The 20808-nt window shown below is 41.9% G+C and overlaps 1 protein-coding gene across 1 annotated transcript in view; it reads left to right on the top strand.

Annotated features, from left to right (window-relative positions):
* The window catches only part of LOC142295734 (cysteine-rich venom protein-like), a 112241-nt gene extending 100819 nt beyond the window's left edge, over positions 1 to 11422 (top strand). Inside the window, exons 6-9 of the mRNA XM_075338825.1 lie at positions 1909 to 2051; positions 4467 to 4561; positions 5929 to 6014; positions 11102 to 11422. Coding sequence (XP_075194940.1) covers positions 1909 to 2051; positions 4467 to 4561; positions 5929 to 6014; positions 11102 to 11229 — 452 coding nt within the window. The 3' untranslated portion in view covers positions 11230 to 11422. The remainder of the gene's footprint in view (positions 1 to 1908; positions 2052 to 4466; positions 4562 to 5928; positions 6015 to 11101) is intronic.
* The last annotated feature ends 9386 nt before the right edge of the window (positions 11423 to 20808 follow it).

The raw sequence follows: 20808 nt of genomic DNA, 5'->3' as shown, positions 1-20808 counted from the left end.
TGTATTTGGCTGTGGAGAACAAACAGGTCGATATGTTGCAAAGTCATTCCTCAATCGACCAGCAGGGCAAGTGGTTTGCAGATGCCCAGGCTGCTCACATCGATAACATTTTCCTCTGCATCGTAGTCCTTCCAAGGTGCATTCTGGAGAAGGAAATAGGAGAACCTGGCAACAAAGGCCTGAGTCCATACACTCCAACAGGGGCATCTATGGTGCAGGGGTCAGCAGTACACTCCGGTGGAGGTGGTGGTAACTCTTCCTTAGGCTGGATGGAATGCACAATATGAACCCAATGAGATGGAGGTGCATGGGAGTCCTTGTGGGACAACTGGATTACAGGTGCCCAGGTTGTCTGCACCCATAACATCTCCTCTCTGTGATCCCCCCAGGGCGTTGGCGGAACTGTTGGGGCCCAGGATTGTGAGTAGTGGTTGTCATTGGCCTGTGACTCGTTGGAAGGGCAGATATATCCGGAGGGGGCCGGGGAGCAGGAGCAGGCTGTGGCTTATTGTCCAGAAGCCCCCTCCATTGCGGTCAGATAGTAAGGGCCTCATCAGCCAGGGATGCAGCTCTTTCCAAAGTGCACGGTGTGCGCTCTCTGACCCACTCCCGTATTCTGAGGGACAGTTGTAAAGAAATTGTTCTATAAGAAATACCTGTATAACGTCTTCCATAGTGAAGGCGTCTTCCGCTTCCAGCCATCTCCGACATACCTGGGACATCTTATGGGCATACATCCTAAAGGATCCCCTGTGGTGCATGGGAGGTCTTGGAACTGTGCGTTATGTGAGTCTGGGGTAATGGCATAGTAATCCAGGATAGTCCTCTTTAAAATGTTGTAACCCGGTTCTGCTGTGAGTCAATGGTGTGATAAGCCTCTGCCAGGCTTCCGTTCAGGAGTCCCACTAACAAACGCATCCAGCCAGAGTGGGAAACCTCCATCACTGTACACTGCTGCTCAAAGTCCTTGAAGAACCCCTCCACATCTCCGAAAGCCTCATCAAATGGTTTGAAGTCCGCCCGGGTGATCCGCACAGGCTCCCGGATCACTGGGTTTATGCTCCAACTCACATTACTCCCTCTGTCGGACTCCATTGCTTCTTGTCTCTTCTGTGCTCGGAGAGCAGCCTCCTCATATTACTGAGATACATCGGGGCCAAGAGCTGCCATCTCTTCTTCATACCACACCAACCACTGGCTTTTTGGTGCAGGGATCCCCGTCCCCAGTGTTTGTCCGTCAGACATTGGGAGGAGGTGGACTGGCTCTCACCCACAAGTAGATCAATTAAGGCTTCTTTACTCAGTCCCTGGTAGATCAGGCCCAGATCTCTGGCTTTCTCCTTTAGACTGGAAGCGGTCAAGTTTCTGTACTCTCTCTGTGGGTGGATCTCCATTAGGCTGTGCTCTGTTGATCCCACTGCTGCCACCAGTTGTCACGGGGTCCTTCTCCCATATCACACGATCAACAGAGCAAGGGATGGCTGTACAATCCAAAGAGCATTTTTTTTACTCCAAGCAAATCAAATTGGTCCATAGCATAATCCACAAAACAGAGGATAAAATTGTCCAGTAGTGGCATAAATGTCCCCATCTCTCTGAGAAGTCCCAGCTTCTCCCAGAGGATCAATCCTTCTTCCTTAAAATTTTCAAATAGACTGCCCAATTCTTCAGGTAAACAGAGAGTTTAGGTGGATCTCACACCCCCTCCCCCGACTTCGGAACAAAAGCCTTGCAGGGGAGGAATTAAACCTGCAAATGGGACAATGTACACACAAGGAACACAGAATGGACAGTGAACCACGCCCAAATATTAAGCCACACAAAATGGTACACAATCCACAATATTCCACCATCACATGTCCATATTTATTTGTGGATTTTCTTTACCTGTAACATTTATCTTTTCAGATTTAAGGTGTGGAGAAAACACATTTATGTGTAAATACAAGGTCCCCTGGACTACTGTGGTTAATTCTTGGCACAGTGAAGGGGGGGACTATAAATATGGATTTGGGCCGACATCTAATGTGGAGATCGGCCACTACACTGCGGTATGTTGCCTCTAGTGGATCTTTTTGTGGGTGGAAAAATGTAAACATTTTATACTGTATATACTGTCTCAGTCTCTTTTGGGATGTGTCCTGGCTAGAGATGGCCTAAAGAGGGTGAAATAGAAATGGGTAATGTCTGGAGTTATGGCTCAACCTAAGTCACGAGAAAACGGTATGTGGATTTTTTTAATCTGAAAAAATGTTTTATATGTAATACTAATGCGACTATGTTTAAATAAATAACTTTTATCTTGTAGCCTTTTATACTAATGAAGCAGGACTATTTTCTTCCTACGGACTAGTCCTGCCTCAGATCTGACAGCCTGCAACCGCTAGAGGTTATAGTACCCCTATAATGCAAGCTGTCATTCATTCCCAAAGAGAAGTGATTAGAAATGCTGAGGCAAAACTAGTCCAGGAGAAGGGATACCCTGCTTCTTTTGGAAACAGTCAAGAGAAATATTCCAGCTCGAAACATGTCTTGCATATACCTAAGGGATTTTTTTCATCTTTTTTCCTGTCAAGGTTGATCTTAATTTTCCACAATAATACTGAAGTATTTTACTTTGGAAGCACTGTTGCTGGACAATCTCATTTCTATTGAAGTTTTTCCTGCTTCTTTTGGATATGCCATAATTCAGGATAAGAGTTAATTCTTTAAACACTGCAGCGTCATTATCTAATATATAAAGCTAAGTGTATGCATGTGTGTGTGTGTGTGTGTGTGTGTGTGTATGTGTGTGTGTGCATATGTATGTGTGTTTGTGTGTGTGTGTGTGTGTGTGTGTGTATGTGTGTGTATGTGTGTGTGCATATGTATGTGTGTGTGTGTATGTGTGTGTATGTGTGTGTGCATACGTGTGTGTGTGTGTGTATGTGTGTGTATGTATGTGTGTGTATGTGTGTGTGTCTGTTTGTGTGTGTGCATATGTATGTGTGTGTGTGTGTGTGTCTGTTTGTGTGTGTGTGTGTGTGTGTGTGTGTGTGTATGTCCACTAAAGGAATCCGCACCATCGCATTTACAATCACGAAATGTTCCACTTCTGAAGAAACGCGCACAACTGGACAGCGACATATTTTTCTTCTACTGGCTAACACGGTACAAAGATATATTTTACTTGTATCGAAATGTTCCACAGACACCCCATATGACACAGGGAACATCATAGACTATGTTTTAAGGGGAAAATTTAACCCCGTGCTTTAGTTATTTGCCAAAAAACCTGCTTACATTAAAGTCAATGGAGCTGGGAGCTATAAGTTATTAATAGGAGCTTTGATTAGTTGCTATAGGCAACGAAGGACATTCTTAGTATAGGAAGCTTATGTGTGATAGAGAGAGACAGACAGAGTCAGAGACACACAGAGACATACAGACAGAGACAGGCAAAGCGAGACACAGAGAGATGCAGAGAAACAGAGAGATAGGCAGAGACAGACAGACAGAAACAGACAGACACAGACAGAGAGACAGAGAGAAAGAGACAGAGGCAGACAGACAGAGGCAGACAGACAGAGGCAGACAGACTGACAGACAGAGAGAGACAAAGACATAGAGGGAGACAGAGACAGACAGAGAGACAGACAGACAGACAGGGAGAGAAGGATAGTAAGAGAGTGGGAGAGAGACAGAAAGACAATTACTATCCTGCGCAACGCTGGGTACTACAGCTACTAGCAAATAAAACAAAATCTTGATAAATTAAATAAATATGCCCTAAATCTGCTATGGTGGATGCAGCAAACAGGACCACCAGACCACACATTAAGGTAGCGGACCTCTATTATACATTTGACTGTAAACACTGCATATTTAATATGATTGTTATTATATAAATAAGACAGCTTGGATCTGATATAGCACTTTGTATGCCACCAGAATTCTTACTTTTGATATAATATAACTTTATATAATTAATTATTATTTGGTAACATTTAATGATTGGTCTTTGCACTAAACACTTTATTTTCCTGTTTTGTTGCTGATAAAATAAGGAAAAAAAATTGTCCATAAATTGTTTTATATGATGCAATTTGAATTTTTAACATATTTATTCAATAAAATTCAGCATTTTATCTTTACTATTATCTTTACTATTACTTTACTATTACTTTATCTTTATCCTACTGCCATGGTCACTATCCCCTTCTTCTGGGTGCTCTATGCTAGCTCATTACAGGGAATTTTTTTGATTATTGATTTCACTACGGTGAATTTTGCGGAGTTTGTGATTATTGATCTAAATTTGTTATAGTAGCGACTAGTGACAGTCAAGGGACGTCAATTGTTTGTCTTAAAGGAGCACTCCAGAAATGAGGAATCAATTTGTCCAAATTAAACAGTCTCTTGCTTATTTGTAATGCTGATTTTGAATCCAATGCTAAATAAAGTAATGCAATTTTGTAATATTTCAGATGATGTGGGCGACTTCCGGCGCAATAGGATGTTCTGTAGCTGAGTGTGACAACGACAACTTCAGTTATGTCTATGTGTGCACACTTTGTCCAGCGTAAGTATTAATTGTAAAAAGGTTTCATGTTCAGGTTCCTACTTCAAATCTGTTTAAGGATGAAGTTTTTCAGTTTAAGAGAAGAAACCTACACTTTGTAGCTATGATTCTGTGTCGCCCAGGGTTATGGGGTATTCGGTCCCGGGCGGTGTATAACTGGGGAATGTCACTTGGTGGCCGTTCCCCGGTCCCGTGTCCTGGGTGCTTTTTGAAGAAGGGAATATTTACAGGGGATGGTTGAATAAAGTTCACACTTGAGCCACTGGCGGTTTGCGGCTATGTGGATGGAGCCGCCGCTGCACAGTTCTCACTACTAGGGCTGGTGTTAGTGGCAACCTGGATGTTAGGCCCTCCGCAACCAGACCCCAGAGGATAGGTGATGCAGGTGAGTGTTGAAAGAAAGGTAGGCCACACAAGGGGTTGCAGTGTAACTGGATCCTTTACTCACAGTAAGCTGGTAACTGGTCACCCAAGGATGGCTGGTCTTAACCACAAGTTCCCTTTGTTCCAGTGCCGGTTTAGTGACCTGGTGGCTTCTGTCCCCTGCACCTGTCTGTGGTTGGTGGGTCCCTGTAACTTGGAGCAGCTGGGGGTTCCCTCCTGGTAGTCTCTTACAGCAGTCCGTATGATGGTAGCGTGAACCCTGTGGGGTTGGAGTCTCTGGTCCTGTCCCCGGTTCTCCCTTTGCTACTGTGTCCCGAACTTCAAGGTCAGTGAGGTCCTTGATGGTCCACACACTGTGCAAATTTTATCAGGTCTGCCTGGAGCGTTTGCCTGACCTAGGATTCTGTACCTTGTTGGTGCGTAGTTCTGGGAGTACTCCACCTTGCTCCACCGGGAACTAACCGCCTGGGTCCTCAGGTCACTGTTACACTCTTCACAGTCCTTCCTCTCTCTTTCACGGTCACCGACACACAACTGTCTCTCTCACTGTCTGCCCCTCCCACCTGGTCATCTAGTGGACTGGAGTGTCTCCACCGCTAGACGGCCATCAATTGGTCCAACCCTAGCCTGGTACCATTCTATGGGGGATTTGGGGAAAACCAGGGATTATCTGGATTGTTTGGTTGTTACCGGCACTGGTTTTCCGGGTCCCTAGGGGGTAGGCCCTGCATCCTGGTGGGGATGCAGTACCTTGTAGCTCCCTGATGGCTTTAGGGGCGCTACAATTCTCTTTACCCCGGTTAATGAATCAGTTCACTTTACTAACCCTTGTTAAGGCAGCCTAGCTCATTGTGGGTGCTCCCTCATGGGTGGGTTCTCCTAACTGGGGCAAATGCCCTACCAACTCGCTTCCTTAATTACTCTTTTACTGTCTTATCTATACATATTAATAATTTGTTTACTATTTATATTTCCATTTAAAGAGGAAACAAAGGCTCCAGACTTTGGCCATGGAAGGACGGAAAAGCGTGTGATGATTGCCCCAATTCATGTGAAAACGGCCTCTGCAGTAAGTCCTTACATTACAGTTACCTATATAGTTACATAGGTTGAAAAAAGCCCTCGGTCCATCTAGTTCACCCTTCCTACACCAATTATACATTTTGTCACTAAATCATTTATAACCAACAATGTTGTGCACTGAGGAAATCATCCAGCCCTGATATAAAGCTGTTATAGTGTCGGCCATTACTACCTCTTGTGGTAGGGCATTCCACAGTGTGACTGCTCTAACTGTAAAGAACCCTTTCCAATTTAGAGGTTACTTTTCCTCATCTGGTAATTTTTGTCAGTTTTTGATTATATAATCCTGATACTGGGGACATTATTAGATTAATTAATTAAATAACATTAGTTTAAATGAGGTTCACAAACTGACTTTGAAGTATCACAGGTAACATGATCCTTAATATAAAATCAAAGCCAGAAAACCTCCAGAAGAACAAGATGTTTCCAACACATAGTCTCCATACTGCCCATTATATAACCAGTAAATTAACCCCATAAGCATTTGTAGCCCCCCATACCATTTTCATCTAGATCACATTGCTACATAACACACCACAATAACCACAAGAAGCTATAATGCCACCCTTGAACAGTGCCCACATCATATTGCCAGATAAAGTACCTTCATAAGCACAAGAAGCTTTATTGTCCCCTTCCAACTTTAGCTTCGACAGTGCTGACATCATATTACCAGATAAAGTACCCTCATAACCACAGGAAGCTCTGATGTCCCCCTCCAACTTTAGCTTCCACAGTGCCCATATCATATTGCCGGATATAAAGTACCCTCATAACCACAAAAAGCTATATTGTGCCCCCAACGTTAGTTTCCACAGTGCCCACATCATATTACCTGATAAAGTACTTTCATAAGCCCAAGACGCTATACTGTTCCATTCCAACTATAGCTTTCACAGTGGCCATAAATAACTAAAAAAAAATAATTAATGGGCTTCCCTGTATTTTGATTGCCAGCCAAGGTAAAGCCAGGCAGATGGGGGTGGCAGCCCCTTGCCGTCTGATTTAGCTGCGCTGAGAATCAAAAATGCCGCTGAGAGCTACGTAATTTTATTAAATTATTTATATTTATACATAGTAAAATGTAAATTGTTTTTTTATTCTATAAACTAGTATTTTAAGAAAATAAATACAACATTTTTTGCTTGGAAATTCAGAGACATGTTCTCAGTGGTTTATAGAATAAAAAAACAATTTACATTTCACTCAAAAATATAAAGAGAAAAAGCAGAAAAATTAACAATTTGGAAGTGGTCAAATCAAAATACAGGGAAGCCCATTAAATTTTGTTTAATTATTTAAAAAAATTAAAAAATAATGCATAGGCTCCCGCTGTATTTTGATCGCCAGTCAGATAAAACCAGGTAGCTGGGGGATGGCATTCTCCGCAGCCGCCCCTGGAAATGGCGCATTGTTTCTTACCGCCATTTCCAGGTTCCTTACCTGGCTCGTCCAGCAGCCCTGATGGTGGTGGCACGCTGGGCAGTAAGAGGGTTAATACCAGCTTTGCATTCTCAGCAGGTACTGAACCCAAAATTCATGATGTCACACCAAATTAGACGTGGCCACCATGAATTTCTAGTAAACAGTAAAAAGAAAAACACAACAGATAAAAAAATTCTATTAGAAATAAAAAAAAAACATTTAGAGACTCCATCTTTATTATTAAAAATCCTTTGTCCAACGTAGTCCACAGGTAGAGCAATATCAGCTCTGCTTCATCACTCTGTACAAGTGGCTCTACAGAGCGAGAAGCAGGCTGACACTGACAGTGATAGTCAAAGTTCAATCAGTATTCACTGCACTGCTCATCACTCGGCAGTCTTCGGCTGTTTTCGGCCGTGTTCACGGTGACGTCAGGGTTCACCCGAGTCCATGGCTAAGCCACTACTATTAGTGGTTGTGACATTTACCTTCCAAGTTCTAAACATAACCATGTAATATACGGTAGCTCAATAGGCAAAAGGAGTTACATGGCCGACATAATGTTAGTTCCCACATTATATAGCCAAGACAACTCCTTATATTAAACCACTCTCTACATTAGACCATTCTTTCATTAGACCACTCCTTTCATTAGATCCACACCTAATGTTAGACCACTCCTTATATTTGACCACTTCTTATATTAGACTACTACTTTCATTGAACCACTCCTTATATTAGAGCACTCCTTTTATTAGACCACTCTCTTTATTAGACCACTCCTTTTATTACATCACTGCTTATATTAGACCACTCCTTTCATTAGACCACTACTTATATTGGTCGTTATATTGGACCACACCTTTCATTAGACCACTCCTTTCATTAGACCACTTTTTATATTAGACCACACCTTTCATTAGACCACACCTTTCATTGGACCACACCTTTCATAAGACCACTCTTTTCATTAGACCACTCTTTTCATTAGACCACTCTTTTCACTAGACCACTCTTTTCATTAGACCACTTTTTATATTAGACCACACCTTTCATTAGATCACACCTTTCATTGGACCACACCTTTCATAAGACCACTCTTTTCATTAGACCACTCTTTTCATTAGACCACTCTTTTCACTAGACCACTCTTTTCATTAGACCACTCCTTTCATTAGACCACTCTTTTCATTAGACCACTCTTTTCATTAGACCACTCTTTTCATTAGACCACTCTTTTCATTAGACCACTCTTTATATTAGACCACACCTTTCATTAGACCACACCTTTCATTAGACCACTCCTTTCATTAGACCACTCCTTTCATTCGACCACTCCTTTCATTAGACCACTCCTTTCATTAGACCACTCCTTTCATTAGACCACTCTTTTCATTCGACCACTTCTTTCATTAGACCACACCTTTCATTAGATCACACCTTTCATTAGACCACACCTTTCATTAGACCACACCTTTCATTAGACCACACCTTTCATTAGACCACACCTTTCATTAGACCACACCTTTCATTAGACCACTCTTTTCATTATACCATTTTTTTCATTAGACCACTCTTTTCATTAGACCACACCTTTCATTAGACCACACCTTTCATTAGACCACACCTTTCATTAGACCACTCCTTTCATTAGACCAATCCTTTCATTAGACCACTCCTTTCATTAGACCACTCCTTTCATTAGACCACCCCTTTCATTAGACCACTCCTTTCATTAGACTACTCCTTTCATTAGACCACTCCTTTCATTAGAGCACACCTTTCATTAGACCACACCTTTCTTTAGACCACTCCTTTCATTAGACCACACCATTCTTTAAACCACTCTATATACTAGACCACTCCTTTCATTAGACCACACCTTTCATTAGACCACACCTTATATTAGACCACACCTTATATTAGACCACTCCTTTCATTAGACCAATCCTTTCATTATACCACTCCTTTCATTAGAGCACACCTTTCATTAGACCACACCTTTCATTAGACCACTCCTTTCATTAGGCCACACATTTCATTAGACCACTTCTTTCAATAGAAAGGAGTATCTTATTGACCATTAACCATTATCACATTGAATCCTGCAATCTGGGACTCACTTGCCCGGTGGCTTTCTGCTTTGTTAGTTCTGCTAATGTTAGACCACTCCTTATATTTGACCACTTCTTATATTAGACTACTACTTTCATTGAACCACTCCTTATATTAGAGCACTCCTTTTATTAGACCACTCTCTTTATTAGACCACTCCTTTTATTACATCACTGCTTATATTAGACCACACCTTTCATTAGACCACACCTTTCATAAGACCACTCTTTTCATTAGACCACTCTTTTCACTAGACCACTCTTTTCATTAGACCACTCTTTTCATTAGACCACTCTTTTCATTAGACCACTCCTTTCATTAGACCACTCTTTATATTAGACCACTCCTTTCATTAGACCACTCTTTATATTAGACCACACCTTTCATTAGACCACACCTTTCATTAGACCACTCCTTTCATTAGACCACTCCTTTCATTAGACCACTCCTTTCATTAGACCACCCCTTTCATTAGATCACTCTTTTCATTCGACCACTCTTTTCATTAGACCACTCTTTTCATTAGACCACTCTTTTCATTAGATCACTTCTTTCATTAGACCACACCTTTCATTAGATCACACCTTTCATTAGACCACTCTTTTCATTAGACCACTCTTTTCATTAGACCATTCTTTTCATTAGACCACTCTTTTCATTAGACCACTCTTTATATTAGACCACACCTTTCATTAGACCACACCTTTCATTAGACCACACCTTTCATTAGATCACACCTTTCATTAGACCACTCTTTTCATTAGACCACTCTTTTCATTAGACCATTCTTTTCATTAGACCACTCTTTTCATTAGACCACTCTTTATATTAGACCACACCTTTCATTAGACCACACCTTTCATTAGACCACACCTTTCATTAGACCACTCCGTTCATTAGACCACTCCTTTCATTAGACCAATCCTTTCATTAGACCACTCCTTTCATTAGACCACTCCTTTCATTAGACCACTCCTTTCATTAGACCACTCCTTTCATTAGACCCCTCCTTTCATTAGAGCACACCTTTCATTAGACCACACCTTTCTTTAGACCACTCCTTTCATTAGACCACACCATTCTTTAAACCACTCTTTATACTAGACCACTCCTTTCATTAGACCACACCTTTCATTAGACCACTCCTTTTATTAGACCACACCTTATATTAGACCACTCCTTTCATTAGACCAATCCTTTCATTAGAGCACACCTTTCATTAGAGCACACCTTTCATTAGACCACACCTTTCATTAGACCACACCTTTCATTAGACCACTCCTTTCATTAGACCACTCCTTTCATTAGACCACACCTTTCATTAGACCACTTCTTTCAATAGAAAGGAGTATCTTATTGACCATTAACCATTATCACATTGAATCCTGCAATCTGGGACTCACTTGCCCGGTGGCTTTCTGCTTTGGCTATCAGAGGGCGTCTGTGAGAAATACATTTTCTTTTTAGTTACACCATCTGTATAGTTGGGTTTTACAATATACTGAAAACAATTTTTTTTTTCTTTTTCAGCAAATCCGTGTCCATATGAAGACCCGTATAGTAACTGCCCAAGTCTCCAAAGTAATTGTAACATTGACCCAACTCTGCCTGCAAACTGCCCTGCTACCTGCATGTGCACAAAAGGAGAGATAAAATAAGTACACCTCTTCTGTATCACCGTCCTAGTAGATTGTGTCCCCATGAGTTTAGATGATTTATCTTATATTTTACTATTAATTTATACACATCGTAGTAGTTATTATTTTACATTTTATCTTAAGGGCATTTAATAATTGCATATGATTGTCATAGTCTCTGTAATGAAATGGTGTAATAAAATGAATATTTTAGTCATGCGCTGATGTTTTTTTAATTTAACTTTTTTGGCTGTATGGCCTCATACAAGAGTGCACCCTAGATATAAAGTTGGCGCTCAAGAACCTACACAAACATGTATACACTTGCTAGATAAATTTCAGTCACCATATAATAAGTAGTGCTGACCCTATACATGACGATAAAAAGTTCAATCATGTGCAGAAACCAACATGGCCCAGAGTACGGTAAAGGTGTAGCAGATCTGCATGTATTTCATATATTATAGACATTGCTAAAATAAAGCCTCACTTTGACACTATCAAACATTTTTACACTATTTATAGTATCTGAATATAATATACCATATTTTCCAGCATATAATATGACTTTTTAACCCCTGAAAATCTTCTCAAAAGTCAGGTGTCGTCTTATACGCCGGTGCACAGTGCTTCTGTCTGCCGTCATGGCTTTAGTGCAGTTGAATGCTTTACGGCGGTGGTGTAAAGCACTCAACTGCTGTAAAGCTCTGACAGCAAAGGCGGCCCTGTGTATTGGACGCGATCGATCATGGAGGGGCCTATGTGCAAGAAGCACTCCTCCATGATCACGTCATGCATTCAACTGCAGTAAAGCCATGACGGTAGCCTGCAGCGGTGGGACCGTGCACCAGACAAGATCACCGAGAGATCTATGTGCCTGCGGACTGCAAGAAGTAGCTGAGGACACCTTGGGAATGGAAGACAGGTGAGAATAATATTTACTATACAATCATATGAAAAAGTTTGGGCACCCTTATTAATGTTAACCTTTTTTCTTTATAACAATTTGGGTTTTTACGACAGCTATTTCAGTTTCAGATATCTAATAACTGATGGACTGAGTAATATTTCTGGATTGAAATGAGGTTTATTGTACTAACGGAAAATGTACAATCCACATTTAAACAAAATTTGACTGGTGCAAAAGTATGGGCACATCAACATAAAAGTGACATTAATATTTTGTAGATCCTCCTTTTGCAAAAATAACAGCCTCTAGTCACTTCCTGTAGGTTTTAATGAGTTCCTGGATCCTGGATGAAGGTATATTTGACCATTCCTGTTTACAAAACATTTCCAGTTCAGTTAAGTTTGATGGTCGCCGAGCATGGACAGCCGCTTCAAATCATCCCACAGATGTTCAATGATATTCAGGTCTGGGGACTGGGATGACCATTCCAGAACATTGTAATTGTTCCTCTGCATGAATGCCTGAGTAGATTTGGAGCGGTGTTTTGGATCATTGTCTTGCTGAAATATCCATCCCCTGCGTAACTTCAACTTCGTCACTGATTCTTGCACATTTTTGTCAAGAATCTGCTGATACGGAGTTGAATCCATGCAACCCTCAACTTTAACAAAATTCCTGACACCGGCATTGGCCACACAGCCCCAAAGCATGATGGAACCTCCACCAAATTTTACTGTGGGTAGAAAGTGCTTTTCTTGGAATGCCGTGTTTTTTTGCCTCCATGCATAACGCCTTTTTGTATGATTAAACAACTCAATCTTTGTTTGATCAGTCCACAGGACCTTCTTCCAAAATGTAACTGTCATGTCCAAATGTTCTTTTGCATACCTCAGGCAACTCTGTTTGTGGCGTGCTTGCAGAAACGGCTTCTTTCGCATCACTCTCCCATACAGCTTCTCCTTGTGCAATGTGCGCTGTATTATTGACCGATGCACATTGACACCATCTGCAGCAAGATGATGCTGCAGGTCTTTGGAGGTGGTCTGTGGATTGTCCTTGACTGTTCTCACCATTCTTCTTCTCTGCCTTTCTGATATTTTTCTTGGCCTGCCACTTCTGGGCTTAACAAGAACTGTACCTGTGTTCTTCCATTTCCTTACTATGTTCCTCACAGTGGAAACTGACAGTTTAAATCTCTGAGACAACTTTTTGTATCCTTCCCCTGAACAACTATGTTGAATAATCTTTGTTTTCAGATCATTTGAGAGTTGTTTTGAGGAGCCCATGATGCCACTCTTCATAGAAGATTCAAATAGGAGAACAACTTGCAAGTGGCCACCTTAAATACCTTTTCTCATGATTGGATACACCTGCCTATGATGTTCAAAGCTCAATGAGGTTGTTTCTTTGTTGAATTGGTCGGTGGTTGACCTCCACCTTGCTATGCACCCCAATTTGGGATGTATTCCATCTGTATAGATTTTGGCGTTTGGTGACTGTTCACATTGGGTCATCAGGCTTTGTCCACAGGCTATATATATACTTCATGCAGCATTTGCTTGGACCTGTCCCGCCCACAGCCATGACTCAGTCATGGGTACGGGACTGCAATAGACCAGGTGAGTGCTGCTGAGAGCAGTTCTGCTATTTATATGTGAGGCCGCATGGCACATTTTATAAAAATATTTTAGTGTAGGACTGCTTCAAATGAGATTTGCCGTGACGTGGCGAAGCAGCTCAAGAAATTGCAATTTTTTGCCAAAAATCTCAAAAAAATTTTTTATAATGCAGTTTGGAATATTTGATGCCTTAGTGCACATTGGTGCTGGCTCTTTGTTGTTTCTTTGTTGAATTGGTCGGTGGTTGACCTCCACCTTGCTATGCACCCCAATTTGGGATGTATTCCATCTGTATAGATTTTGGCGTTTGGTGACTGTTCACATTGGGTCATCAGGCTTTGTCCACAGGCTATATATATACTTCATGCAGCATTTGCTTGGACCTGTCCCGCCCACAGCCATGACTCAGTCATGGGTACGGGACTGCAATAGACCAGGTGAGTGCTGCTGAGAGCAGTTCTGCTATTTATATGTGAGGCCGCATGGCACATTTTATAAAAATATTTTAGTGTAGGACTGCTTCAAATGAGATTTGCCGTGACGTGGCGAAGCAGCTCAAGAAATTGCAATTTTTTGCCAAAAATCTCAAAAAATTTTTTTATAATGCAGTTTGGAATATTTGATGCCTTAGTGCACATTGGTGCTGGCTCTTTGTTGTTTCTTTGTTGAATTGGTCGGTGGTTGACCTCCACCTTGCTATGCACCCCAATTTGGGATGTATTCCATCTGTATAGATTTTGGCGTTTGGTGACTGTTCACATTGGGTCATCAGGCTTTGTCCACAGGCTATATATATACTTCATGCAGCATTTGCTTGGACCTGTCCCGCCCACAGCCATGACTCAGTCATGGGTACGGGACTGCAATAGACCAGGTGAGTGCTGCTGAGAGCAGTTCTGCTATTTATATGTGAGGCCGCATGGCACATTTTATAAAAATATTTTAGTGTAGGACTGCTTCAAATGAGATTTGCCGTGACGTGGCGAAGCAGCTCAAGAAATTGCAATTTTTTGCCAAAAATCTCAAAAAAAATTTTTATAATGCAGTTTGGAATATTTGATGCCTTAGTGCACATTGGTGCTGGCTCTTTGTTGTTTCTTTGTTGAATTGGTCGGTGGTTGACCTCCACCTTGCTATGCACCCCAATTTGGGATGTATTCCATCTGTATAGATTTTGGCGTTTGGTGACTGTTCACATTGGGTCATCAGGCTTTGTCCACAGGCTATATATATACTTCATGCAGCATTTGCTTGGACCTGTCCCGCCCACAGCCATGACTCAGTCATGGGTACGGGACTGCAATAGACCAGGTGAGTGCTGCTGAGAGCAGTTCTGCTATTTATATGTGAGGCCGCATGGCACATTTTATAAAAATATTTTAGTGTAGGACTGCTTCAAATGAGATTTGCCGTGACGTGGCGAAGCAGCTCAAGAAATTGCAATTTTTTGCCAAAAATCTCAAAAAAATTTTTTATAATGCAGTTTGGAATATTTGATGCCTTAGTGCACATTGGTGCTGGCTCTTTGTTGTTTCTTTGTTGAATTGGTCGGTGGTTGACCTCCACCTTGCTATGCACCCCAATTTGGGATGTATTCCATCTGTATAGATTTTGGCGTTTGGTGACTGTTCACATTGGGTCATCAGGCTTTGTCCACAGGCTATATATATACTTCATGCAACATTTGCTTGGACCTGTCCCGCCCACAGCCATGACTCAGTCATGGGTACGGGACTGCAATAGACCAGGTGAGTGCTGCTGAGAGCAGTTCTGCTATTTATATGTGAGGCCGCATGGCACATTTTATAAAAATATTTTAGTGTAGGACTGCTTCAAATGAGATTTGCCGTGACGTGGCGAAGCAGCTCAAGAAATTGCAATTTTTTGCCAAAAATCTCAAAAAAAATTTTTATAATGCAGTTTGGAATATTTGATGCCTTAGTGCACATTGGTGCTGGCTCTTTGTTGTTTCTTTGTTGAATTGGTCGGTGGTTGACCTCCACCTTGCTATGCACCCCAATTTGGGATGTATTCCATCTGTATAGATTTTGGCGTTTGGTGACTGTTCACATTGGGTCATCAGGCTTTGTCCACAGGCTATATATATACTTCATGCAGCATTTGCTTGGACCTGTCCCGCCCACAGCCATGACTCAGTCATGGGTACGGGACTGCAATAGACCAGGTGAGTGCTGCTGAGAGCAGTTCTGCTATTTATATGTGAGGCCGCATGGCACATTTTATAAAAATATTTTAGTGTAGGACTGCTTCAAATGAGATTTGCCGTGACGTGGCGAAGCAGCTCAAGAAATTGCAATTTTTTGCCAAAAATCTCAAAAAAATTTTTTATAATGCAGTTTGGAATATTTGATGCCTTAGTGCACATTGGTGCTGGCTCTTTGTTGTTTCTTTGTTGAATTGGTCGGTGGTTGACCTCCACCTTGCTATGCACCCCAATTTGGGATGTATTCCATCTGTATAGATTTTGGCGTTTGGTGACTGTTCACATTGGGTCATCAGGCTTTGTCCACAGGCTATATATATACTTCATGCAGCATTTGCTTGGACCTGTCCCGCCCACAGCCATGACTCAGTCATGGGTACGGGACTGCAATAGACCAGGTGAGTGCTGCTGAGAGCAGTTCTGCTATTTATATGTGAGGCCGCATGGCACATTTTATAAAAATATTTTAGTGTAGGACTGCTTCAAATGAGATTTGCCGTGACGTGGCGAAGCAGCTCAAGAAATTGCAATTTTTTGCCAAAAATCTCAAAAAAATTTTTTATAATGCAGTTTGGAATATTTGATGCCTTAGTGCACATTGGTGCTGGCTCTTTGTTGTTTCTTTGTTGAATTGGTCGGTGGTTGACCTCCACCTTGCTATGCACCCCAATTTGGGATGTATTCCATCTGTATAGATTTTGGCGTTTGGTGACTGTTCACATTGGGTCATCAGGCTTTGTCCACAGGCTATATATATACTTCATGCAACATTTGCTTGGACCTGTCCCGCCCACAGCCATGACTCAGTCATGGGTACGGGACTGCAATAGACCAGGTGAGTGCTGCTGAGAGCAGTTCTGCTATTTATATGTGAGGCCGCATGGCACATTTTATAAAAATATTTTAGTGTAGGACTGCTTCAAATGAGATTTGCCGTGACGTGGCGAAGCAGCTCAAGAAATTGCAATTTTTTGCCAAAAATCTCAAAAAAATTTTTTATAATGCAGTTTGGAATATTTGATGCCTTAGTGCACATTGGTGCTGGCTCTTTGTTGTTTCTTTGTTGAATTGGTCGGTGGTTGACCTCCACCTTGCTATGCACCCCAATTTGGGATGTATTCCATCTGTATAGATTTTGGCGTTTGGTGACTGTTCACATTGGGTCATCAGGCTTTGTCCACAGGCTATATATATACTTCATGCAGCATTTGCTTGGACCTGTCCCGCCCACAGCCATGACTCAGTCATGGGTACGGGACTGCAATAGACCAGGTGAGTGCTGCTGAGAGCAGTTCTGCTATTTATATGTGAGGCCGCATGGCACATTTTATAAAAATATTTTAGTGTAGGACTGCTTCAAATGAGATTTGCCGTGACGTGGCGAAGCAGCTCAAGAAATTGCAATTTTTTGCCAAAAATCTCAAAAAAATTTTTATAATGCAGTTTGGAATATTTGATGCCTTAGTGCACATTGGTGCTGGCTCTTTGTTGTTTCTTTGTTGAATTGGTCGGTGGTTGACCTCCACCTTGCTATGCACCCCAATTTGGGATGTATTCCATCTGTATAGATTTTGGCGTTTGGTGACTGTTCACATTGGGTCATCAGGCTTTGTCCACAGGCTATATATATACTTCATGCAGCATTTGCTTGGACCTGTCCCGCCCACAGCCATGACTCAGTCATGGGTACGGGACTGCAATAGACCAGGTGAGTGCTGCTGAGAGCAGTTCTGCTATTTATATGTGAGGCCGCATGGCACATTTTATAAAAATATTTTAGTGTAGGACTGCTTCAAATGAGATTTGCCGTGACGTGGCGAAGCAGCTCAAGAAATTGCAATTTTTTGCCAAAAATCTCAAAAAAATTTTTTATAATGCAGTTTGGAATATTTGATGCCTTAGTGCACATTGGTGCTGGCTCTTTGTTGTTTCTTTGTTGAATTGGTCGGTGGTTGACCTCCACCTTGCTATGCACCCCAATTTGGGATGTATTCCATCTGTATAGATTTTGGCGTTTGGTGACTGTTCACATTGGGTCATCAGGCTTTGTCCACAGGCTATATATATACTTCATGCAGCATTTGCTTGGACCTGTCCCGCCCACAGCCATGACTCAGTCATGGGTACGGGACTGCAATAGACCAGGTGAGTGCTGCTGAGAGCAGTTCTGCTATTTATATGTGAGGCCGCATGGCACATTTTATAAAAATATTTTAGTGTAGGACTGCTTCAAATGAGATTTGCCGTGACGTGGCGAAGCAGCTCAAGAAATTGCAATTTTTTGCCAAAAATCTCAAAAAAATTTTTTATAATGCAGTTTGGAATATTTGATGCCTTAGTGCACATTGGTGCTGGCTCTTTGTTGTTTCTTTGTTGAATTGGTCGGTGGTTGACCTCCACCTTGCTATGCACCCCAATTTGGGATGTATTCCATCTGTATAGATTTTGGCGTTTGGTGACTGTTCACATTGGGTCATCAGGCTTTGTCCACAGGCTATATATATACTTCATGCAACATTTGCTTGGACCTGTCCCGCCCACAGCCATGACTCAGTCATGGGTACGGGACTGCAATAGACCAGGTGAGTGCTGCTGAGAGCAGTTCTGCTATTTATATGTGAGGCCGCATGGCACATTTTATAAAAATATTTTAGTGTAGGACTGCTTCAAATGAGATTTGCCGTGACGTGGCGAAGCAGCTCAAGAAATTGCAATTTTTTGCCAAAAATCTCAAAAAAATTTTTTATAATGCAGTTTGGAATATTTGATGCCTTAGTGCACATTGGTGCTGGCTCTTTGTTGTTTCTTTGTTGAATTGGTCGGTGGTTGACCTCCACCTTGCTATGCACCCCAATTTGGGATGTATTCCATCTGTATAGATTTTGGCGTTTGGTGACTGTTCACATTGGGTCATCAGGCTTTGTCCACAGGCTATATATATACTTCATGCAGCATTTGCTTGGACCTGTCCCGCCCACAGCCATGACTCAGTCATGGGTACGGGACTGCAATAGACCAGGTGAGTGCTGCTGAGAGCAGTTCTGCTATTTATATGTGAGGCCGCATGGCACATTTTATAAAAATATTTTAGTGTAGGACTGCTTCAAATGAGATTTGCCGTGACGTGGCGAAGCAGCTCAAGAAATTGCAATTTTTTGCCAAAAATCTCAAAAAAAATTTTTATAATGCAGTTTGGAATATTTGATGCCTTAGTGCACATTGGTGCTGGCTCTTTGTTGTTTCTTTGTTGAATTGGTCGGTGGTTGACCTCCACCTTGCTATGCACCCCAATTTGGGATGTATTCCATCTGTATAGATTTTGGCGTTTGGTGACTGTTCACATTGGGTCATCAGGCTTTGTCCACAGGCTATATATATACTTCATGCAGCATTTGCTTGGACCTGTCCCGCCCACAGCCATGACTCAGTCATGGGTACGGGACTGCAATAGACCAGGTGAGTGCTGCTGAGAGCAGTTCTGCTATTTATATGTGAGGCCGCATGGCACATTTTATAAAAATATTTTAGTGTAGGACTGCTTCAAATGAGATTTGCCGTGACGTGGCGAAGCAGCTCAAGAAATTGCAATTTTTTGCCAAAAATCTCAAAAAAAATTTTTATAATGCAGTTTGGAATATTTGATGCCTTAGTGCACATTGGTGCTGGCTCTTTGTTGTTTCTTTGTTGAATTGGTCGGTGGTTGACCTCCACCTTGCTATGCACCCCAATTTGGGATGTATTCCATCTGTATAGATTTTGGCGTTTGGTGACTGTTCACATTGGGTCATCAGGCTTTGTCCACAGGCTATATATATACTTCATGCAGCATTTGCTTGGACCTGTCCCGCCCACAGCCATGACTCAGTCATGGGTACGGGACTGCAATAGACCAGGTGAGTGCTGCTGAGAGCAGTTCTGCTATTTATATGTGAGGCCGCATGGCACATTTTATAAAAATATTTTAGTGTAGGACTGCTTCAAATGAGATTTGCCGTGACGTGGCGAAGCAGCTCAAGAAATTGCAATTTTTTGCCAAAAATCTCAAAAAAATTTTTTATAATGCAGTTTGGAATATTTGATGCCTTAGTGCACATTGGTGCTGGCTCTTTGTTGTTTCTTTGTTGAATTGGTCGGTGGTTGACCTCCACCTTGCTATGCACCCCAATTTGGGATGTATTCCATCTGTATAGATTTTGGCGTTTGGTGACTGTTCACATTGGGTCATCAGGCTTTGTCCACAGGCTATATATATACTTCATGCAGCATTTGCTTGGACCTGTCCCGCCCACAGCCATGACTCAGTCATGGGTACGGGACTGCAATAGACCAGGTGAGTGCTGCTGAGAGCAGTTCTGCTATTTATATGTGAGGCCGCATGGCACATTTTATAAAAATATTTTAGTGTAGGACTGCTTCAAATGAGATTTGCCGTGACGTGGCGAAGCAGCTCAAGAAATTGCAATTTTTTGCCAAAAATCTCAAAAAAATTTTTTATAATGCAGTTTGGAATATTTGATGCCTTAGTGCACATTGGTGCTGGCTCTTTGTTGTTTCTTTGTTGAATTGGTCGGTGGTTGACCTCCACCTTGCTATGCACCCCAATTTGGGATGTATTCCATCTGTATAGATTTTGGCGTTTGGTGACTGTTCACATTGGGTCATCAGGCTTTGTCCACAGGCTATATATATACTTCATGCAGCATTTGCTTGGACCTGTCCCGCCCACAGCCATGACTCAGTCATGGGTACGGGACTGCAATAGACCAGGTGAGTGCTGCTGAGAGCAGTTCTGCTATTTATATGTGAGGCCGCATGGCACATTTTATAAAAATATTTTAGTGTAGGAC

The sequence above is a fragment of the Anomaloglossus baeobatrachus genome, chromosome 3, assembly GCF_048569485.1.
Source record: "Anomaloglossus baeobatrachus isolate aAnoBae1 chromosome 3, aAnoBae1.hap1, whole genome shotgun sequence".
Lineage (NCBI taxonomy): Eukaryota > Metazoa > Chordata > Amphibia > Anura > Aromobatidae > Anomaloglossus > Anomaloglossus baeobatrachus.
The sequence above is the reverse complement of the archived record's forward strand: the minus strand, read 5'-3'. Positions and strand labels throughout refer to the sequence as shown.